Raw genomic sequence first — 25,061 nt, forward strand, 5'->3', positions numbered from 1 at the left:
AACGGACTAATTTGTCCCATTTCTAAGCCATTGAGGTTTAGAAGATAATACACTATAGCTTTCCCTAAACCAACATGTTGTTTATAACCCGTGCTATCAGTCCTTCTCTACCAGGGCTGAGTAGGATGGGGAAAGACAGGAAATATGGCCCTCAGTCCAGTTGAAGAAGTGAAGTGTTCAGTGAAAAGGAATCCCTTAAACAATTAAAGAATAAAATATATTTCAGATTAATTTTCTAAGAGTGAAATGCTAAGAAATGTCCCTAAGAAAGGTTAAAGGACTCAAGACGTTATTAAGGAAGATTTTTCTGAGCTTTCTGGGGACTAACTGTTTTCTCATTTTTACCCGTAATTCTAGCTGATCTTGAAGTGCTCGATGATGCCAATGCAGGTAGATGGGGAGCCGTGGGCCCAGGGGCCCTGCACTGTCACCATAACCCACAAGACACACGCACTGATGTTGTATTTCTCTGGAGAACAAACGGATGACGACGTCTCTAGTACTTCAGACCAAGAGGATACAAAGGAAACTGAGTAGATGGAGGAAGATGTGAGGACTTAGTGTAGAATCCTCGCAAACAACCAGATACCCATTCATCCAAAATAGAACTCTGTCAACTAGTTTAGTCTTCATTTCATCAATAGTAGAGTGGGTATACATTTATGTAAATAGCATTCCAAAAACAGCCAGACCTCCGGTTGTTTACAAATGCCTGGTCTTTCTGCAGCAAACATTTGACCATACAGCACTAGCTAAAAGTCACAGAACGTTCCACAAAGGCTGTGTCCATGGGTAGGCTCGCTGACATGTGCGCTCCCTCCTATTCCTTATTCTTGAACCACACAGTGGATTGGACACGTATATCCAGCAAAGTGTGGGTGGAAAATCATTGCCATTTTAATGTTTAATGTGATGACACTGTAACATTTAAAAATGACTTGCTTTTTTGAAAGGAGATGGTCGGTGTCAAACCAGCATGGTTCATGCTGGGCATCCTCCTGCAGCACGCCTCTTAAGACTTCTTGCAGCCCAGCACCAAGTAGACACATAAATATCTATCTCCAGGAAACCCTAAAAGGAGAAATGTAAAAGGAAGACAACACTCAGATTTTTTGTTTTAAATTTTATTTTAAGGACACTTTCAGTCTCCTATTGTTTGGTTAACTGTTAATGACCGAGTTGAGCTGAAATCTGCCATCTTGTTATACTCCAGTATAGATGAAAGGGAACCACCTAGGTGAATTATAAAAATCAATATTCAGAGCACTTTGCATTGACAGTTACAAGTTTCAGGACTTCCCTGGCATTCTAGTGGTTAAGACAACATGCTTCCACTCCAGAGGGTATGGGGCTCAATCCCAGGTCAGGGAACTAAGATCCCCCCTGCCGGGTGGCAGTCAAAAACAAAAAAAGGTAGAAGTTTCAAATCGGACTGTTCACCAACTTCTCTTGATTAAAAGACAGTGTCAAAAATTCAGACAAAATGTACTAAGGAAAATTTACCAGTCAGGTTAATTGCTCAAAACAAGTGCAGTACTAATTGATAACATTTTAAAAATTTGGTGGTCTTGCAGTATTTTGAAATACAAGAGTATATCCAAAGTACTTAACAGAATTTTCCCTTGGGGAAATGGATATAGAATCCTCTGCTAAAATGTTTATATATTTATTTTAAAATGAGAGATATATTTTTTTTACTTATTTATTTTCTTCACTGTGGTATACCTGTGTTTAGTGTTTACAATATGTTACTTTATTTAATAAGTTAAATTGATCATAAATTCTGCTAACTCGCAGATAGAAATGTAGCCTAAGTAATAATTAAAACCCTAATTTAATTCTTCTGATAGATATATTATCTGGATATTCTCATTCTTCAGAAATATTCTGAGGGTGCACTTCTGCTGCTCCCCAACCTGTTCCCTCAGGTTCCACAGCGAGGCTGCCCCAGGGGGCCTCCAGCCTGGTATTTTTAGGACAGATGGCCCATTTGTGGATTTGGTGGTCTTTTATGCCATTAATCTCTGAAGAATCAGAATGTATCTTCCACCAAACACCATTAGCTCCCCTTAAAGATCTGTTAATGAGTTGTATTGTCTATTATAAGTTGCCAGAAACTTAAATTTCAGTCACCTTCAGGCCCAGGCCATGTTCTGAAGGAATAACTAAGAAATGTATACAGTAGTAGTCAGTTATATTAGAATGCTTTTATTTTGCTTAAAGTAATCTCTTCCAGATCTCAGTGTGAGCAGCTAAATTCTAGTATTATAAGATTTTGTGAGAAGATCTGTTTTCACCTTATTCACACACCATTCACAGTAGTTACCTGTGGTGGCGGTGGGAGAGTCTGCAGATGGGCTGGTCATGTTTTGAGTATAATGAGCTTCATTCTTTAATTCGTGATCAAAGTTGTTACCAATATCACACTTTACAAATATACTGTTAGATTCACTTTGCTTTAGGCTATATTTTATCTATAATTCATAGTGCTAATTATAGAATAATCAAAGTAAATAGTTATTGGGGGTGTCAGAATTAAAATAATCAAAATAACTATATAGTTTTTTTTTTAAACTGTATTCTAGCTATAATGTTACATTGGATTTAGAACAGAGTCATATAAAACACCCTTATTTACTTAAAAAAAAATTGGTCTTTCATTTTCATAATCCACTGAAATTTGACCTTCACAAAGTTTATCTGTTAACCTTATTCACTCATTCAGACTTAATTTTTTTAGGAAAGTTACTTCAGAATATCATATCATAAAACCTATTTTAGAAAAATTCTCTAACTTTTTAGGCACATTTACCCAGCATTTCAAATAAATGTATAGGCATGTACCTTGTTTTAAATAAATACAATTTATAAGATTCATGTTTGCAAGTTACATATTAGGGTAGCAATTGTTGACACTACCAGAGTCCACACTTTACAAAAAATGATTTGCCATAGAATTTTTCTTTTCCATTTTAAGCTATTCTGATTAAAAAAAAATAGTAACTTCTAAATTCTCAGGAAGAAATATGTGAATTAAAGCTTGTATTCATGTCTGTTTTCAGATTTCTCCTTTTATTGTTCTAATACAGTTCCTAGATCCTTGCTTAGTAGCTTAAATACTGAATGCCTGGCAGCTCTTAGGGATCCCATAAGTAGATGATGAGAATTTTCAGTTTAATTTTTTTGTTGTTGTTTAATGGAAATCAAACTGACTTGTGTTGTAACATACAAGTTGTCTAATGGTAAGATTACATGATCCTAAAGGTGTTTTAAGTTTTCTACGACTGTTAGCTGTGAACCCTTACTGTAGCTAACGTTTATAAACTTTTATAGTCAAAATTATTTATTTTTATTTTTTTAGGATGTGTCAAAAATGTGTAGTAGTTGCTTTTTGAAATGTTTGCCTACCTAGAGTTGGAAAATATACTGTGACTCAGAAATTGTAAACAGTCCTTTTTGCTGTAAAAATGAATACTACCAGAATGTCAAAAGAAAAATAGTGTGCATTTGTAATATAAAGTAAAATTGTACTTAATGTATATTATGGAATTTTAAATTTGCACTGACCAAAAAATTTAAAGGTGATATTAATTTACAGATACACGTGGATCCGAATACGTAATTTGTACTTGTTCAGCTGAAAAGGTCAACAGAATGGGTGATAATTTTATGTGGTTTTCCCTCAAGCTGATAATACTGAAACAAGAACCAGCACTTTATATTCATACTTTTTTAAAGAAATTATACCTAATTTGGGATAGGAATGTAGGTAGATTTATTACAAATTTCTAGAAATTTAAAAAGAAAAAATAGTGTTGTTCCTCTATCTCAATCTGAATGAAGGTCTGTTCTCAGCAACAAGACAGAAGAGGTTGTTTTGGTTTTGCCTTTTAAAAGTATATCCCTGCCTTTCTCAGATTTTCCCTTGGAGGCTTGTCTCCTGTTCCTCAGAATACATTCTGCAGGCTGTCTGTAGTATCAGAATCATCATGGGAGCTGGTTGACAGTGTGGCTGCCTGAGCCCAGGAACCAGCCCTTGACTTCAGGAAGCAGGGTCTCTGGAGATAAGGGACGTCTGCACCCGTGGTGCTTCTTATGCAACTGAAATGTTAAAGTTACTCATCTGTACTTCCTGTGTTCACCTGGGGCTTTTGCCTGATAAAATACCATGCAGAAAATTTGAATTAATTGGATATTCTTAAATTGTTTTTCCTTTAAAGGAACTCTGAAAAACGTGTTCATATCCTATCCAAATTGATAAGCTGTATTACATAAAAGTTGGTGGCCCCAGGTTTTCCTGTGGAGTTGTGTGGGTTTGGGGCTGTGATCCGTGGAGTCTTGGAGGACAGGCAGTGCTTTGGGGCCAGTGGAATGGACCCCTGGAGGGCCTCTGCTTTCTCCCCATGCTAGGGTGCTGCTTTAGATCAGATTTCAGTAGATAAAGCACTTCCTTTTTTCAAAAAAAAAAAATCCAGTATTCTTTCAAAGAGTTTGGAAACCATTATAATGATTTTGTCACCTGCTTAATTTTCTACTGATTTTTACATTAAAAAGTATTTTGGATGTCAGTTGCTGCTTGGAATATGGCCACTTGGCTACTTCTCACATTTTGAAGGCATTTTGTTGAATAGTAAAGCACTGACTTAGCCTCTGTTCCTCATACTTCTAATTTTAGTAAAGTATAGAAATGGTTGTGTATTTAATTCATTTTAGTTTTGTAAATACACACACATTTACCTTCATGGCCCTGACAGTACAGTCAGTGCATGAGGCTCACAGGTTTCAAAAAGGTATATTCTTAGGTTCTGGAGAAAGAATCAAAAAGTCACCCTCTAATATGGACGTTGACAAAACTTAATGATTGAGGTTAGTCATCTACAGAAATGTCTGCAGAAAATGTCACCTAAAGGCTATAAATTTAAGTGTACTGCTGATGGTAGACCTAGGACACTTCCTCAGTCTCTGCAAACATCCCCCAAGCCACTTCACCGCTAAAGGGAAATGTCAAAGCAGAATGCGCTTTAGAAGGTAAACTACAGGAAGTCGCCATCTTGTGGGGCTTTTTGATGACTGACCGAAAACTTGGAAGAGAGCTGGAAAGTTAGGTTGCTTTCCTTGTTGCTCTGCCGCTGTCCAGGCAGAGGGCCTTCCTGATCAGGTGAGGAGCCCGGGCTGTCTGAGCAGATTCCTATAGTAAGGAAGGGCACTTTGTGGACCTGGGTGACGATGGCTCATGAGAACACTTGTTCTTAGTACTCCCATTCTGGCACTCTTTCTCTCCAATTTGATGAATGAGCCCAACAGATAAATGGGAATCCTGACTTTAATTCTGTTTTATGCAAGTTTAGAGCAGCCAGATCCCTGGCCCTGATGCCTGCAGGTGAACGGACTGAACTGGCTCTTGTGAAACACAGTGTCAAGGACGAGCAGCTCAAGCAGCCAGCTGGTCCTGCGCACCTTCTGCCCCTTGGCCTCCGTACTGCGTCCCTATCACAAGTCACCCTGTGTTAACTGCTTTCGTTGTGTTGGGTCTATAATGTGGTCAATGCCTGACAGAGAAATGTGAATTAAAGCATTTGATGTTGAAGATGTTTGCTTGTTTTTTAGTAAAATGTAAAGCATAGCATTTGAAAAGTCTGATTCTGTATTGTTTTCTGATACAACAATGAGAAAAACAGGTTTGAGTTAGTTTCACAGAAGATGGCACTTCTACAGCAGGGCAGAGGTTACAGTGTGCGACAAGTCCAGGGTCAGATCCACTTGAATGGAAAAAAGATACAGACTGACAGGGCAGAGTAGAGCAGTAAAGGAAGTCAAATAAATGAGGTGAATTTGTCTCATTATCAGCTGATACAGTGGAAGAAGAGAATTTATTTGCAGTATCTAGGTTGAAAACTCAGCCTCTGCCACTGTTTAACATGAGGCAAGTTACTTGTTCTGCCTGAGCCCCGCTGTGAAAGTGGGAGACATGCCAACATAGAGGTTGCAGATTCAGCTGCTTAGAGGAGAGGCAAGTGATGAAGGTGGGGGTGGTGGGACCATACAGACTAGAGCGCTGACTGCAGGGGAGCAGGCCCAGTGAGTGCAGAACTTGTGGGCTTTGTGTTAACCACAATTTTAAAATAATGAGTTGGCTAGGGACCTGTTGTGTAGCACACAGAACTCTGGTCAATGTTATGTGGCAGCCTGGGTGGGAGGGAGGCTCTGGGGTGAGGGGAACGGATACAAGTGTATGTATGGCTGAGTCCTCAGCTATTCACCTGAAGCTATCACAGTGTGGTTCATCGGCTATATCCCAGTACAAAATAAAAAGTTAAAAAAATAATAAAATATGGGTTGGCCAAATCATAGAAGAAATCAAAATATGCATAGAAACAAATGAAAATGAAAACACAACAACCCAAAAGCTATGGGACACTGTAAAAGCAGTGCTAAGGGGAAGATTCATAGCATTACAGGCCTACCTCAAGAAACAAGAAAAAAGTCAAATAAATAACCTAACTCTACACCTAAAGCAACTAGAGGAGGAAGAAATGAAGAACCCCAGGGTTAGTAGAAGGAAAGAAATCTTAAAAAATTAAGGCAGAAATAAATGCAAAAGAAACTAAAGAGACCATAGCAAAAATCAACAAAGCTAAAAGCTGGTTTTTTGAAAAAATAAAATTGACAAACCATTAGCAAGATTCATTAAGAAACAAAGGGAGAAGAACCAAATCAATAAAATTAGAAACGAAAATGGAGAGATCACAACAGACAACACTGAAATACAAAGGATCATAAGAGACTACTACCAGCAGCTCTATGCCAATAAAATGGACAACTTGGAAGAAATGGACGAGTTCTTAGAGAAGTATAACTTTCCAAAACTGAACCAGGAAGAAATAGAAGATCTTAACAAACCCATCACAAGCAAGGAAATCGAAACTGCAATCAGAAATCTTCCAGCAAACAAAATCCCAGGACCAGATGGCTTCACAGCTGAATTCTACCAAAAATTTAGAGAAGAGCTAACACCTATCTTACTCAAACTCTTCCAGAAAATTGCAGAAGAAGGTAAACTTCCAAACTCATTCTATGAGGCCACCATCACCCTAATTCCAAAACCAGAAAAAGATGCCACAAAAAAAGAAAACTACAGGCCAATATCACTGATGAACATAGATGCAAAAATCCTTAACAAAATTCTAGCAAACAGAATCCAACAACATATTTAAAAAATCATACACCATGACCAAGTGGGCTTTATCCCAGGAATGCAAGGATTCTTTAATATCTTCATATCAATCAATGTAATACACCACATTAACAAATTGAAAGATAAAAACTATATGATTATCTAAATAGATGCAGGAAAAGCCTTTGACAAAATTCAACATCCGTTTATGATTAAAACTCTCCAGAAAGCAGGAATAGAAGGAACATACCTCAACATAATAAAAGCTGTATATGACAAACCCACAGCAAGCATTACCCTCAATGGTGAAAAATTGAAAGCATTTCCCCTGAAATCAGGAACAGGGGTGCCCACTCTCACCACTGCTATTCAACATAGTTTTGGAAGTGTTGGCCACAGCAATCAGGGCAGAAAAAGAAGTAAAAGAATCCAGATAGGAAAAGAAGAAGTGAAACTCTCTCTGTTTGCAGATGACATGATCCTCTACATAGAAAACCCTAAAGACTCTACCAGAAAATTACTAGAGCTAATCAATGAATACAGTAAAGTTGCAGGATATAAAATTAACATGCAGAAATCTCTTGCATTCCTATACACTAACAATGAGAAAACAGAGAAATTAAGGAAACGATACCATTCACCATTGCAACAAAAAGAATAAAATACTTAGGAGTATATCTACCTAAAGAAACAAAAGACCTATACATAGAAAACTATAAAACACTGATGAAAGAAATCAAAGAGGACACAAACAAATGGAGAAATATACCGTGTTCATGGATTGGAAGAATCAATATTGTCAAAATGGCTATACTACCCAAAGCAATCTATAGATTCAATGCAATCCCTATCAAACTACCAACGGTATTTTTCACAGAACTAGAACAAATAATTTCACAATTTGTATGGAAATACAAAAAACCTCGAATAGCCAAAGTAATCCTGAGAAAGAAGAATGGAACTGGAGGAATCAACCAGCCTGACTTCAGACTGTACTACAAAGCCACAGTCATCAAGACAGTATGGTACTGGCACAAAGACAGAAATATAGATCAATGGAACAGAATAGAAAGCCCAGAGATAAATCCACGAACCTATGGTCACCTCATCTTCGACAAAGGAGGCAAGGATATACAATGGAAAAAAGACAACCTCTTTAACAAGTGGTGCTGGGAAAACTGGTCAACCACCTGTAAAAGAATGAAACTAGAACACTTTCTAACACCATACACAAAAATAAACTCAAAATGGATTAAAGATCTAAATGTAAGACCAGAAACTATCAAACTCCTAGAGGAGAACATGGGCAAAACACTCTCCGACATAAATCACAGCAGGATCCTCTATGACCCACATCCCAGAATTTTAGAAACAAAAGCAAAAATAAACAAATGGGACCTAATGAAACTTAAAAGCTTTTGCACAACAAAGGAAACTATAAGCAAGGTGAAAAGACAGCCCTCAGATTGGGAGAAAATAATAGCAAACGAAGCAACAGACAAAGGATTAATCTCAAAAATATACAAGCAACTCCTCCAGCTCAACTCCAGAAAAATAAATGACCCAATCAAAAAATGGGCCAAAGAACTAAACAGACATTTCTCCAAGGAAGACATACAGATGGCTAACAAACACATGAAAAGATGCTCAACATCACTCATTATCAGAGAAATGCAAATCAAAACCACAATGAGGTACCATTACACGCCAGTCAGGATGGCTGCTTTCCAAAAGTCTACAAGCAATAAATGCTGGAGAGGGTGTGGAGGAAAGGGAACCCTCTTACACTGTTGGTGGGAATGCAAATTAGTACAGCCACTATGGAAAACAGTGTGGAGCTTTCTTAAAAAGCTGGAAATAGAACTGCCATATGACCCAGCAATCCCACTTCTGGGCATACACACCAAGGAAACCAGATCTGAAAGAGACACGTGCACCCCAATGTTCATCGCAGCACTATTTATAATAGCCAGGACATGGAAGCAACCTAGATGCCCATCAGCAGATGAATGGATGAGGAAGCTGTGGTACATATACACCATGGAATATTACTCAGCCATTAAAAAGAATTCATTTGAATCAGTTCTAATGAGATGGATGAAACTGGAGCCCATTATACAGAGCGAAGTAAGCCAGAAAGATGAAGACCTTACAGTATACTAACACATATATATGGAATTTAGAAAGATGGTAACGATAACCCTATATGCAAAACAGAAAAAGAGACTCAGATGTATAGAACAGACTTGTGGACTCTGGGAGAAGGCGAGGGTGGGATGTTTCAAGAGAACAGCATCGAAACATGTATATTATCTAGGGTGAAACAGATCACCAGCCCAGGTTGGGTGCATGAGACAAGTGCTTGGGCCTGGTGCACTGGGAAGACCCAGAGGGATGGGGTGGAGAGGGAGGTGGGAGGGGGGACCGGGATGGGGAATACATGTAAATCCATGGATAATTCATTTCAATGTATGACAAAAACCACTGCAATGATGTAAAGTAATTACCCTCCAACTAATAAAAATAAATGGAAAAAAAAAAGAGAAAAAGAAATAATAAAAAAATAAAACAAAAAAAAATATGGGTTGGCAACTAATTAACTGTAGCCTCCCACTGACTTACGATTCTAATAGGGGGAAAAGTGAAGGTATCATATACCTGGCAGAAATTTGCACTTCCTTCCTTTGATTTTTTTTTTTTAATTTTTTTGCCTGCACCCCAACCAGGGATGGACTCTGGGCCCCCTGCACTGGAAATAGTCTTAACCACTGGACCACCAGGGAAGTCCCCATTTGAATTTTTATAAAGCTTTATTGTTTAACAACTGTGATCTGGCTTTCACATGGCATTTTATGGCAAATAACATTTTTTATTCATTTCATTAGAGGAAGGAGAGTCTACGGTCCAGCTGAAACGGTCATCTTTACAAAAATTTGATTTTTACAGTTTTTTTTTTTAAATAACTTAAAACTCATTGCTCATGTGCCTTTTTTCTTAACAATGCCAATCATAATGCACATTTTCTGGATCAATGATTTTAAACATGAGTTCCGTTATACTTACAGAAGTTCATAAGGAAGCCTCTCTGTTAAGAAACTAGCCCCTGACACTTCCATGTTTTCACCTTCTTTTATTAACTTCCAGCTATATCACCCAGCTTATAGGATCTCAGTTTCACAACCAGGGATTGAATCCAGGCCATGGCAGTGGAAGCAGCAAGTCCAGACTGAAGCCGTGCACCCCAGATTCGGACTTGAGCCCATGTGGCCGGGATTGGGACCCAGCCAAACCCTGCTCAGGCCGTGAACCCACGGTCTTGCCTTTTGTTTTCCGGCTGTGCCCGGTCTTAGTTGCAGCATGAGGGCTCTTGGTATCTGGGCTCTCTGGGTGTGCCTCTCAGGCTCAGTAGGCATGGCCACAGGCTTGCCCCAACGCATGTGGGATCTCAGTTCCACAGCCAGGGTTCAAACCCACAGGCCCCTCCATTGATGGCAAATTCTTAACCACCGGACCACCAGGGAAGTCCCCTACAGTCTTATAATTAGAATCACATACCTGTTGTGATGGAACAGTGGACTGATTCCAAATTGGGAAGAGTACATCAGGGCTGTATGTTGTCACCTTGCTTATTTAACTTATTTGCAGAGTACATACATCATGTGAAATTCCAAACTGGGTGAAGCACAATCTGGAATCAAGATTGTCAGGAGAAATATCAATAACCTCTGATATGCAGATGACACCACCTTTGTGGCAGAAAGCGAAGAGGAACTAAAAAGCCTCTTGATTAAGTGGAAGAGGAGAGTGAAAAAGATGACTTAAAACTCAACATTCAAAAAACAAAGATCATGGCATCCGGTCCCTATTTGTCACTTCATGACAAATAGATGGGGAACAATGGAAAGAGTGAGAGACTTTATTTTGGGGGACTCCAAAATCACTGCAGATGGTAACTATAGCCATAAAATTAAAAGATGCTTGCTCCTAGAAAGAAAAGCTATGACGAATCTAGACAGCATATTAAAAAGCAGGACATTACCGACAAAGGTCCGTCTAGTCAAAGCTATGGTTTTTCTAGTAGCTGTGTATGGATGTGAGAGTTGTACCATAAAGAAAGCTGAGTGCTGAAGACTGATGCTTTTGAACGGTGATGGAGAAGACTCTTGAGAGTCCCTTGGACAGCAAAGAGATCAAACCTAAAGGAAATCAGTCCTGAATATTCATTGGAAGGACTGATGCTGAAGCTGAAACTCCAGTACTTTGGCCACCTGATGCAAAGAGCAGACCCACTGGAAAAAGACTCTGATGCTGGGAAAGACTGAAGGTAGGAGGAGAAGGGGACGACAGGATGAAATGGTTGGATGGCATCACCGACTCGATGGACCTGAGTTTGAGCAAGCTCCAGGCGCTGGCGAAGGACAAGGAGGCCTGGCGTGCTGCAGGCCATGGGGTCGCATAAGAGTTGCACATGACTGCAACTAAACTGACTGACCTGGTGTCTGGACTTACTGAGGCCCAGGTTTTTTGTGTCTCAGAGCAGTAGGAATTCAGCAAGAGGCAAAGTGACAGGCAAGAAGCAGGGCTTCCATGGTGGCTCAGACAGTAAAGAACCTGCCTGCAATGCAGGAAACCCGCATTCAGTCTCTGGGTCGGGAAGATCCCCTGGAGAAGGGAATGGCTACCCACCCCAGTATTCTTGCCTGGAGAATTCCATGGATAGAGGAGCCTGGCGGGCTACAGTCCATGGGGTTGCAAAGACTAACACTTTCAGGTTTATTAATATAGGATGCTTGTAAGAGATGCAAGTGGGCAGGTGACAGAGCTCTACCCCAAGGATTAAGTGGGCTACAATTTTATAGTCAAAGGAAATTAGGGGAGGGGAAAAGACCACCTTCTTCGAGGAGACATCAGGCTTTACATCACTAACACTTCCTTCGAATTGGGCAGAAAAGTGTCTGACCCTATGAGGTCAAACTAGGATTATCATGTTGGTGAGTGTGTACTCAGTCGTGTCCAACTCTTTGAGACCCCCTGGACTGTAGCCCACCAGGCTCCTCTGTCCATGGAATTTCCCAGGCAAGAACACTGAAGTGGGTTGCCACTTCCTACTACAAGGGATCTTCTCAAGCCAGAGACTGAACCCATGTCTGCTGCGTCTCCTGCCTTGGCAGGTGGATTCTTTACCACTGTACCGCCTGGGAAGCCCCAGCCATAGTGCTTATTAAATCAGAAGAGTGGTGACATTTTCCTTTCACCTAATGTCCCAGGGCATATCTTGTGCTTTTATTTATGGCTTTATAGTTAAGTAAGCCCACTTTGTTCCATGATGTTCTGATAGGTTTCTTGAGAGACCATTAACCCAGAATGGTCTCCCAAAGCTTCCTGGGTTTCTCTATCTATAGTCCCCTACTGGGACTTCTACAACTGTCTTTATAACTATCCTATTCTACCCTATCATAACCCCTGGACTGCCAGAGAACTCCTCATGTTTTGACTTCTGAAATTACAGCTTGGGCACTTGAGTATTGTGCCATAGGCTTTTATTTACTCTTATCTCACAACACACAATTTTGTGAGGTAGACATTATGAACTTCATTTTACAGATTGATAATTCAGGGCTGGATGTTAATCCCAGGTCCTCATCCCTGCTGCTTTTTCATCATCAACATCACAACCAACAGTATTAAAAAAGTTGAATATAGGGGCTTCCCTTTTGGTTCGGTTATAAAGAACTCTGCCTGCCAATTCAGGAGACACGGGTTCAATCCCCGACCTAGGAAGACCCCACATGCCACAGAACAGCTGAGCCCATGCATCACCACTATTGAGCCTGTGCTCTAGAGCCCAGTAGCCCTAACCACCGAGCCCACATGCACCAACTACTGAAGCCTCTGGGCCTTGAGCCTGTGCTCTGCAACAAGAGAAGCCACAGCCGTGAGAAACCTGCACACCACAACCAGAGAGTGACCCCTATTCTCTGCAACTAGAGAAAGCCCTCACACAACATCAAAGACCCAGCACAGCCCAAAATTAATAAATGTAATTATTTTTTAAAAGTCGAGTATAGGCAGATATACCATTGTGCTAGGGCTTCCCTTGTGGCTCAACTGGTAAAGAATCTGCCTGCAATGTGGGAGACCTGGGTTCGATCCCTGGGTTGGGAAGATCCCCTGGAGAAGGGAAAGGCTACCCACTCCAGTATTCTGGCCTGGAGAATTCCATGAGCTGTATGGTCCATGGGGTCACAAAGAGTCAGACACGACTGACGACTTTCACTTTCACCATTGTGCTGGGCACAGTCCTCAAAGGGACTCCCCCAAACAAAGAAACAAGGATGATACACATGGAAGAAATTAAGAGATTTTTAAGAAGCTGAAAGGGCTACACATTGCCTATAGGTAGAAATTTAATTCGTGGGAACTAGAAAATAAAAATTTTGTATTACATGTGAACAGACAGAGGCAAAGTCATCTATGAGAAATCTGTGTACACTGAGCTTCTTGACAACAGGTTGCTCACCCTGGTCATCTTTGCATTCAAACTGATGAGTATTTGCATGTCTTTGTGAAAATTCTAGGAATTATGGAATACTTACTCAGCCTCCAGTTTCCAGCACAGGTGGGTACCCAGCAGTATTTGAACAGGGGCTGCACTCAGCAACCCAGGCAAACTGCAGTGCTGTGCGCTCGCCGGGCCCGTGTGCGCTCGTGGAGCATGGCTGCATGCATCTCAGGCTGCATACATCTCAGGCTCCATTCTCTGGGAAATGCTCCAGCCAAAGCTCTGCCAAGGACCATGAACAGGAACAGAGTGGGTACCCCATATATGCCACTTTGGCATGAGTTTTAGTTTGGGCTAACAGTAGTCAAAAAGCCAATAGATTCAAGAAAATTTCTTTATTTTTCCTGTGCATGCATGCTAAGTCACTTCAGTCGGGTCCAACTCTTCACGACTCCATGGACTGCAGCCCACCAGGCTCCTCTGCCCACAATATTTTTTCAGGCAAGAATACTGGAGTGGTTGCCATTTCCTCCTCCAGGGGATCTTCCCAACCCAGGGATCAAACTCTCATCTCTTATGTCTCCTTTGCTGGCAGGTTCTTTACCACGAGCGCCACCTGGGAAGCCCTTACATCCCCCTCGGTTGCCTGAATCTACGTTGGAAAGGAGCCTGTACCAAAAAGAGAACAATTACCAGATTTATAGCTTATTACCTAAGAAACTTAGTGTAACAGGACATTTGATTTTCAAGCATCTCCTCTGCCTTCCTACAAATGGCTTTCCTCCCCTTTGTACCTGACCCCTGCCTCTTCCCTTAGCTCAGGATGTTACGGAAGCTTCAATTACCCGACTGTCCTTTGGGACTCCATATCTTTACTAGGCCCCATATGTGCATAATTTTGTGTTTTTCTATTAATCTTTTATCAATTTAGTTATTAGACCAGCTGAAGAGTCAAGAGGGGAAAATGTTCCCACTGCTACGGCCATGTTTAGACATGTCACAATTCCTCCCTTGCAGTTGACTGGACCCAGGAAGCCCATCCACCAACCAGCAAGCAATCAGATTTTCCACTGGGCTTCATTTTCACAAAATGCTCTTGTAACCTTTCCTTTTAAAAGAATTTTATTTTATTTACTTATCTTTGGCTGCACTGGGTCTTCATTGCTTCGCTTGGGCTTTCTCCAGTTGCAGCAAGCAGTACTCTCGGTGGTGGTGCTCCGGCCTCTCGTTGTGGTGGCTTCTCCCGATGCAGAGCACAGGCTCCAGGTGTGTGGATATACTACGTGGGCTCTGCAGTCATGGTGCCTGAGCTTAATGTGAAACCTTCCTGGACCAGGGATCAAACCCACGTCCCCTGCATTGACAGGAGGATTCATACTCACTGCACCACCAGGGAAGTCCCTTTTGTAACCTTTAAAATCTGTCCTCCTCAAAATCTGACCCACAGACTACTTTAGACTATTTTCTTTCAATCCACCAGGAAATAAGTGCAGAAACTGAGAGTAAGAGTTTGAATTTGTATAGCTATTTTGATAGCTGGCTATTGGATCTAATCCTAATAAAATCATGTCTTTTATTGTGCATGTCTCTTTATGCCATTTTTCTCTTTATTATATTTTATTAAAATATTGATAAATTATGCTGTTGATCTAAAACTGAACTACCAGGTAGTTCTCCAGCAAAGGTACATTTATACACAATCAGTAGAGAATTGCAACTCAAGGTCTACAACCATGAGGAAGGCAAGGAACACACTTTTATTGGGGGCGGGTGGGGGGCGAAGGAAACGGTTGGGAGGGCTGTAGTCAACACAGACTCCGTGGCTTTTCAAAGGCTGAGTCCTCACCAGGAAAAAAGAGGAATATTTCTTCTTCCTCTTGGGCTCTGCTTTCATCGCAGGGTCCCAGAGCTGTCCCTTCTTGTCTCTTGACTGTACTTAATTCGGGTTTCTCCTTATTAATATTTTATAGTGTATTGGAAATTTTTAAAAAGAAACAAAACATCTGCTATTTCACTACAAATGGTTTAAGAAGCACTGTTTTAAATAACTTGCTTTCTTCCTTTGGGAAAGGAGGGGCTGAGCTGCAGTCAGTTCCTGTTCCTTAGAAAAAAATAAGCTCTAAAATAATGCAAGAGGCTTGCTTTAATTTGGTAAGAGCAGCAGTGACTTTTTGGATCTGACACCAAAGCTTGTGAACATGATTCAGGTAATGGCAATAGACTCTGGACCAATGAAACACCCAGACAACAGGGGGAAGAGGTAAGACTAGTAAGAACCTGTTATTTGAAGAGTGGTAAGAAAGTAAGTAAACCGGAATATATTAACTAAGAATCATATGGTCTGGAATTAAGGAGCATGATAACTTACATTTGTAGAGCATTTGATCATTTATAATGCAATTTTATATGAAGTATTTTCTTTATTCCTCACAAAACCCAATTAACAAGGCAGAGCAGATAATAATTTCAATTTTCTAAGTGAGTAAGCTGCTCAAAGTCCTTCAAGTTAGGCTTTAACAGTATGTGAACCGGGGAACTTCCAGATGTACAGCTGGATTTAGAAGAGGCAGAGGAACCAGATCAAATTGTCAACACCTGTTGGATTATAGTAAAAGCTAGTGAATTCCAGAAAAACATCTACTTCTGCTTCATTGACTACACTAAAACCTTTGACTGTGTGGATCACAACAAACTGTGGAAAATTCTTCAAGAGATGGCAATACCAGACCACCTTACCTACCTCCTCAGAAGCCTGTATGCAGATCAAGAAGCAATAGTTAAAACCAGACACAACAATAGACTGATTCAAAAACAAGAAAGGAGTACGTCAAGGCTGTATATTGTTACCCTATTTATTTAACATATATGCAGAGTACATCATGAGAAATGCCAGGTTGGATGAATCACAAGCTGGAATAAAGATTGTAGGGAGAAATATCAACAACCTCAGATATGGAGATGATATACTCTAACAGCAGAAAGTGAAGAGGAACTAAAGAGACTCTGGATGAGGGTGAAGGAGAAGAGTGAAAAAGCTGGCCTAAAACTCAACATTTAAAAAACTAAGATCATGGCATCTGGTCCCATTACGTCATGGCAAACAGATGGGGAAAAAGTAGAAGCAATGACTGATTTTATTTTCTTGGACTCCAAAATCACTGTGAACAGGGACAGCAGCCATGAAATTAAGACGCTGGCTCCTTGGGAGAAAAGCTACGACAAATTTAGACAGTGTATTGAAAACCAGAGATATCACTTTGCTGACAAAGGTTTGTCTAGTCAAAGCTATGGTTTTTCGAAGGCTGAGCCCCAAAGAATTGATGCTTTTGAAATGTGATGCTGGAGAAGACTCTTGAGAGTCCCTTGGACTCTCAAGGAAATCAATTTGAGAGCTGATTAAAGGAAATCAACCCTTGAATACTCATTGGAAGGACTAATGCTGAAACTGAAGCTCCAATACTTTGGCCACCTAATGCGAAGAGCTGACTCAATGGAAAAGACTCTGAGGCTGGAAAAGATTGAAGGAAAAAGAAGAGAGTGGCAGAGGATGAGATAGTTAGATAACATCACTTACTCGATGAACATGAATCTGAGCCAACTCCAGGAGACAGCAAAGGACAGGGAAGCCTGGCATGCTGCAATCAATGGAGTTGAAAAGAGTCAGACACTACTTAGTGACTGAACAACAACAAAGTATACTCACAAACATAATGCAACCATCACCACTACTCATCTCCAGAACCTCTTCATCATTCCAAACAAAAACTCCTAACCCATGAACAATGGCTCCCTATTTCTCACTTCTTCCAGTATCTAGTCAACTCTGTTCTGCTTTTTGTCTCTATGAACGTGCCTATTCTAAGTACTTCATTGAAGCGGAATCCATACACTATTTGTCCTTTTGTGCTGGTTTGTTCTTAATTGGCATAATGTTTTCAAGGTTCTAAGGTGAACCTGTCTTCTCATCCATAAAAAAGACAGAGAATGGAACCTACTTCACAGGGCTGCTTGAAGGGTTTAATCCGATAATACACGTTATGATGTACAAACTCCTTGCTTCTCCTCCCATCAAAAAATGAAATCGAATTCCACTTACATGGTCTGACCTTAGTGACTTGCTTCCACTGACGAGAAAGCAGCCAAAATGGGGCATAAAAGGTGATATGACTTTTGCCTGGTTGTTGAGACATTTGCCCTTGGAACTCAGCTCTTTTTTCAGTCCTACACAGAGAAAATCCACCTGCTGCCAGGAAAGGGCCCCTAGCATTAACTGTCGGATGTTGTGAGTGAGTCAGCCTGAAGACAATTATAGCCCAGCCTTCAAGCCACCACCACAGATGCCAAGTGAAGCAGAAATGAGCTGTTTCAACCAAACCTTATGCAAGCCGCAGCGTCCAGAGCAAAACTGGTATTGTTTTCATCTCTAAGTTTTTGTGCTTTTACGTAGCAGTAGATAACCAGGACACATGTACAGCTGACAGCTGTAGATCCCATTTCCCTTTTTCATCTTTGTGCCCCAAAGAATAACCAAGTAGTCAGAGAAGGTGATCCCACCCCAACTCAGGGATAACCAACATGGAATCCCATTCTCTTGGCAGCTATAGGTGGACATATGACCCAGTTCTTAAGGGGGAGATCTGCTTTTAGAAAAGACTCCCTGGCTCTTAAAAAGAGATAGAGAGAAACAGATGTTGGGATGCCTGCAACCACCGCAGTCATTTTCTAACCAGGAAGTTAACGAAACTGACAAAGCTCACAGGGCAAGAATGGCAAGACCACCGAGAAGGTGGAAAGACCCAGTGACTACAATGTTAAGTCACTGAGTCAGCCAATCCTGGAATTTCCCTTCCTTGGGATAACTTGGTATGTAAGATGAAAATGTTTCTTTTTTTTTCTTTTTTTGAAGGATAATTGCTTTACAGAATTTTGTTGTTTTCTGTCAAACCTCAACATGAATCAGCCATAGGTATACATATATCCCCTCCCTTTCGAACCTCCCTCCCACCTCCCTCCCCGTCCCACCCCTCTAGGTAGATACAGAGCCCCTGTTTGTTTCCTGAGCCACACAGCAAATTCCCGGTGGCTACCTATTTACATGTGGTCATGTAGGTTTCCATGTTACTCTTTCCATACATCTCACCCTCTCCTCCTCTCTCTCCATGTCCACAAGTCTATTCTCTATGTCTGTTTCTCCACTGCTGCCCTGTAAATTCTTCAGTACCATTTTTCTAGATTCTATATATATGCATTAGAATACAATATTTATATTTCTCTTTCTAACTCACTTCACTCTGTATAATAGATTCTAGGTTCATCCACCTCATCAGAACTAACTCAAATGTGTTCCTTTTTATGGCTGAGTAATATTCCATTGTATATATATACCACCACTTCTTTATCCATTCATCTGTCAATGGACATCTAGGTTGCTTCTGTGTTCTAGCTATTGTAAATGGCACTGCAATGAACAATGGAATACATGTGTCTTTTTTAATTTTGGTTTCCTCGGGGTATATGCCTAGGAGTGGGATTGCTGGGCCATATGGTGGTTTTATTCCTAGTTTTTTAAGGAATCTCCATACCATCTTTCATACGGCCATATCAATTTACATTCCCATCAACAGTGCAAGAGCATTTCCTTTTCTCCACACCCTCCAGCATTTGTTGTTTGTAGACTTTTGGATGATGGCCATTCTGGTCGGTGTGAGGTGATATCTCATTGAGGTTTTGATTTGCATTTCTCTAAATAATGAGTGATGCTGAGCATCTTTTCATGTGTTTGCTAGCCATCTGTATGTCTTCTTTGGAGAAATGTCTGCTTAGGTCTCTTCCTCACATTTTGATTGGGTTGTTTGTTTTTCTGGCATTGAGTTGTACAAGCTGTTTGTATATTTTGTAAATTAATCCTTTGTCAGTTGTTTCATTTGCTATTACTTTCTCCCATTCTAAAGGTTGTCTTTTCACCTTGCTTACAGTCTCCTTTGCTGTGCAAAAGCTTTTAAGTTTACTCAGGTCCCACTTGTTTATTTTTGTTTTTATTTCCATTACTCTAGGAGGTGGGTCATAGAGGATCTTGCTTTGATTTACATCATCAAGTGTTCTGCCGATGTTTTCCTCTAAGAGTTTTATAGTTTCTGGTCTTACACTTAGGTCTTTAATCCATTTTGAGTTTATCTTTGTGTATGATGTTAGGAAGTATTCTAATTTCATTCTTTTACACATAGCTCTCCATTTTTCCCACCACCATTTACTAAAGAGGGTCTTGGCCTCATTGTACATTTCTTCCTCCTTTGTCAAAAATAAGGTACCCATAGGCACATGGGTTTATTTCTGGGTTCTTTATCTTGTTCCATTGGTCTATATTTCTGTTTCTGTGCCAGTACCATACTGTCTTGATGACTGCTGCTCTGTAGTATAATCTGAAATCAGGAAGGTTGATTCCTCCAGCTCCATTCTTCTGTCTCAAGACTGCTTTGGCTAATTTGGGGTCTTTTGTGTCTCCATATGAATTGTGAAATTTTTTGTTCTAGTTCTGTGAAAAGTGCCATTGGTAATTTGATAGGGATCGCATTGAATCTGTAGATTGCATTTGGTAATATAGTCATTTTCACAATATTGATTCTTCCTACCCAGGAACACGGTATATCCCTCCAAATCATCTTTGATTTCTTTCATCAGTGTCTTATAATTTTTTGTCTCCTTAGGTAAGTTTATTCCTAGATATTTAATTCTTTTTGTTGCAGTGGTGAATGGGATTGATTCCTTAATTTCTCTTTCTGATTTTTCATTGTTAGTATATAGAAATGCAAGCGATTTATGTGTATTGATTTTGTATCCTGCAATTTTTCTAAATTCACTGATTAGCTCTAGTAATTTTTTGATACTATCTTTATAGTTTTCTACATACAGTATCATGTCATCTTCAAACAGTGAGAGCTTTACTTCTTGTCCAATCTAGATTCCTTTTATTTCTTTTTCTTCTGTGATGGCTGGAGCTAGGACTTCCAGAACTATGTTGAATAATAGTGGTGAAAGTGGACACTCTTGCCTTGTTCCTAATCTTAGGGGGAATGCTTTCAGTTTTTCATCATTGAGAATAATCTTTGCTGTAGGCTTATCATATATGGCCTTTATTATGTTGAGGTAGTTTCCTTCTATGCCCATTTTTTTCAAGAATTTTAATCATAAATGGGTGCTGAATTTTGCCAAAGGCTTTTTCTGCATCTATTGAGATGATCACATGGTTTTTATCTTTCGATCTGAATTTGTCAATATGGTGTATCACATTGATTAATTTGCATATATTGAATAATCCTTGCATTCCTGGAATAAACCCAACTTGACTATGGTGTATGAGCTTTTTGATGTGTTGCTAAATTCAGTTTGCTAACATTTTGTTGAGGATTTTTTGCATCTATGTTCATCAGTGATATTGGCCTGCAGTTTTCATTTTTTGTGTTGTCTTTGGTTTTGGTATCAGTGTGATGGTGGCCTTGTAGAATGAGTTTGGAAGCGTTGCTTCCTCTGCAATTTTCTGAAAGAGTTTTAGAAGGATAGGCATTAGCTCTTCTCTAAATGTTTGATAGAATTCTCCTGTGAAGCCATCTGGTCCTGGGCTTTTGGGAGATTTTTGATCACAGCTTCAATTTCAGTGCTTGTAATTGGGTTGTTCATAATTTCTATTTCTTCCTGGTTCAGTCTCAGAAGATTGAACTTTTATAAGAATCTGTCCATTTCTTCCAGGTTATCAATTTTATTGCCATATAGTTGTTCATAATAGTCTCTTATATCTTTCATATTTCTGCACTGTCTGTTGTAACCTCTCCTTTTTCATTTCTAATTTTGTTGACTTGATTCTTCTTTTTTCCTTGATGAGTCTGGCTAAAAGTTTGTCAATTTTGTTCATCTTCTCAAAGAACCAGCTTTTGGTTTTATTCATCTTTACTACTGTTTCTTTTCATTTCTTTTTCATAATATTTCTGCTTGGATCTTTATGATTTCTTTCCTTCTACTAATTTTGGGGGTTTTTGTTCTTTTTTCTACAGTTGTCCCAGGTGTAAAGTTAGGTTGTCTATTTGATGTTTTTCTTGTTTCTTAAGATAGGATTGATTGCTATAAACTTCCCTCTTAGAACTGCTTTTGCTGCATCCCATAGGCTTTGAGTTGTGGTGTTTTCATTGTCATTTGTTTCTAAAAATTTTTTATTTCCCTTTTGATTTCTTCAGTAACCTGTTGGTTATTTAGAAGCATGTTGTTTAATCTCCATGTGTTTGTGTTTCTTACAGTTTTTTTTCTTGTAATTCATATCTAGTCTCATAGTGTTGTGGTTGGAGAAGATGCTTGATACCATTTCAATTTTCTTAAATTTACTGAGGTTTGATTTGTGACCCAAGATGTGGTCTATCCTGGAGAATGTTCCATGTGCACTTGAGAAGAAGGTGTATTCTTCTGCATTTGGATGGAATGTCCTGAAGATATCAATGAGATCCATCTCATTTAATGTATCATTTAAGACTTGTGTTTCTTTATTAATTTTGTTTTGATGATCTGTCCATTGGTATGAGTGGGGTGTTAAAAGTCTCCTACTATCATTGTGTTACTGTCAATTTCTCCTTTTATGTCTCTTAGTGTTTGTCTTATGTATTGAGGTGCTCCAATGTTGGGTACATAGATATTTATGATGTTATGTCTTCCTCTTGGATTGATCCCTTGATCATTATGTAGTGTCTTTCCTTATCTCTTGTAATCTTCTTTATCTTAAGGTCTATTTTGTCTGATATGAGGACTGCTACTCCAGCTTTCTTTTGCTTCCTATTTGCATGGAATATTTTTTCCATCCTCTCAGTCTATATGTATCTTTAGGCCTGAAGTAGGTTTCCTGTAGACAGCATATATATGTGTCTTGTTTTGGTATCCATTCAGCCAGTCTGTGTCTTTTGGTTGGAGCATATAATCCATTTACATTTAAAGTAATTATGGATATATATGTTCCTACTGCCATTTTCTTAATTGTTTGGGGTTGATTTTGTAGTTCTTTTTTCTTCTCCTATATTTCTTGACTATACAAGTCCATTTAACATTTGTTGTAAAGCTGGTTTGGTGGTGCTGAATTCTCTTAAGGTTGCTTGTCTGAAAAGCTTTTTATTTCTCCATCAATTTTGAATGAGACCCTTGCGGGGTACAGTAATCTTGGTTGTAGATTTTTCCCTCCCAGTAGTTTAAATATATCCTGCCATTCCCTTCTGGCCTGCAGAGTTTCTGCTGAAAGATCAGCAGTTAAGTGTATGTGGTTTCCCTTGTATGTTACTTGTTGCTTCTCCCATCCTGCTTTTAATATTCTTTGTGCTTATTCTTTGTTAGTTTGATTAGTATGTGTCTTGGTACATTTCTCCTTTGGTTTATCCTGTATGGGACTGTTTGTGCCTCTTGGACCTGACTGACTATTTCCTTTTCCATGTTGGAGAAATTTTCAACTACAAACTCTTCAAAAATCTTCTCATACCCTTTTTTTTCCTGTTCTTCTGGGACCCCTAAGATTTGAATGCTGGTGTGTTTGATATCATACCAGAGGCCTCTGAGACTATCAGCTCAGTTCTTTTCATTGTTTTTACTTTATTCTGCTCTTCAGAAGTTATTTCCACCATTTTATTTTCCAGTTCACAGATTGGTTCTTCTGCTTCAGATATTCTGCTATTGATTCCTTCTAGAGTATTTTTAATTTCAGTAATTGTGTTGGTTGTCTCTGTATGTTTATCCTTTAATTCTTCTAGGTCTATGTCAATTGATTCTTGCATTTTCTCCACTTTGTTCTCAAGGTTTTTGATCATCTCTACTATCATTATTCTCAATTCTTTTTCAGGTAGATTGCCTATTTCCTCTTCATTTGGACTTCTGTGTTTCTAGTTTGTTCCTTCATTTGTGTAGTATTTCTCTGCCTTTTCATTATTTTTTTTTTTAACTTGAGGCCTCTTTTTTGTTTGAGGTCTCTTGTTTGAGGTCTCTTTTTCCCAGGTTTCAAGGCTGAATTTTTTCTTCTCTGCCCTCCTAGTGGCTCAGAGAGTAAAGCGTCTGTCTGCAATGCAGGAGACCCAGGCTTGATCCCTGGGTTGGGAAGATCCCCTGGAGAAAGAAATGGCAGCCCACTCCAGTATTCTTGCCTGGAAAATCCCATGGACCGCGGAGCCTGGTAGGCTACCATCCATGGGGTCGCAAAGAGTTGGACATAACTGAGCAACTTCACTTTCACTTTCACGGTTGGTCCAGTGGTTTGTGCAAGCTTCGTATAGGATGAGATTTGTGCTGAGTTTTTGTTTGCTTGTTTTTCCTCTGATGGGCAAGCCTGAGTGAGGTAGTAGTCCTGTCCGCTGATGATTTGGTTTGTATTTTGTTTTGCTTGCTGTTTAGATGAGGTGTCCTGCACAGGGACAGGAGTCCTGCACTGGTGGTTGGGTGATGCCAGGTCTTGTATTCAAGTGGTTTCCTTTGTGTGAGTTCTCACTATCTGATATTCCCTAGCGTTAGTTCTCTGGTAGTCTAGGGTCTTGGAGTCAGTGCTCCCATTCCAAAGGCTCAGGGCTTGATCTCTGGTCAGAAATGAAGATTCCACAAGTGGTTTGTTATGACATTAAGTGACGTTAAAACAAATATCCAAAAACGAGAAACCAAAGATGAAAGTGAAAGTGAAAGTGAAGTCGCTAAGTCGTGTCCGACTCTTTGCTACCCCACGGACTGGTAGCCTACCAGGCTCCTCTGTCCATGGGATTCTCCAAGCAAGAATACTGGAGTGGGTTACCATTTCCTTCTCCAGAGGATCTTCCCGACCCAGGGATCAAACCCAGGTCTCCCACATTGCAGGCAGACGCTTTAACCTCTGAGCCACCAGGGAAGCCCAACCAAAGATGACCCCCAGACAAATGGCAGTTACAAAATCAGGCAAATGATAATTAAAACAATGAAATATACACATATACATACACACCCATGGGCAAAGTTAAAATAATCCAATGAAAATAAAGTATAATACATTGACCTGGTGAACAAAGGAAATAAAAAATCACATTTACCAGTTAAGAACAAAACTAACTAAAGCACAAAGTGGAAAACAAAACTAAAGCAAGGTGCCAAGTGGGGAATAAAGCAATGAAGACAAAACTAACAAATATGTTGAGAGGAAAGGAAAGAAAAAATACATATGCAAAGTTAAACAGGGGTAGATAAATAAAATTTATATACATTAAAGATTAACTGCAAGGGGAAAAGATCAGTAGGAAAGGCAAACAAAGGAATAAATGTAGAAAAAATATGATAGGTTTAAAAAATTAGAAGTTAAAATTATAAAAAAGAGAAAACAAAAAAATGGAAAGAAGAAAGAAAAAAGAGGGAAAT

General features: G+C 39.6%; 1 protein-coding gene across 2 annotated transcripts in view; it reads left to right on the plus strand.

The window, feature by feature from the left end:
• The window catches only part of DGKE (diacylglycerol kinase epsilon), a 28,451-nt gene extending 22,864 nt beyond the window's left edge, over positions 1–5,587 (plus strand). For both annotated transcript variants that reach the window (XM_020903253.2, XM_070478483.1), the window contains exon 12: positions 358–5,587. In XM_020903253.2, coding sequence (XP_020758912.1) covers positions 358–537 — 180 coding nt within the window. In that variant the 3' untranslated portion in view covers positions 538–5,587. The remainder of the gene's footprint in view (positions 1–357) is intronic.
• The last annotated feature ends 19,474 nt before the right edge of the window (positions 5,588–25,061 follow it).

Source organism: Odocoileus virginianus, chromosome 17 (assembly GCF_023699985.2).
Source record: "Odocoileus virginianus isolate 20LAN1187 ecotype Illinois chromosome 17, Ovbor_1.2, whole genome shotgun sequence".
NCBI classification, from domain to species: Eukaryota; Metazoa; Chordata; class Mammalia; order Artiodactyla; family Cervidae; genus Odocoileus; species Odocoileus virginianus.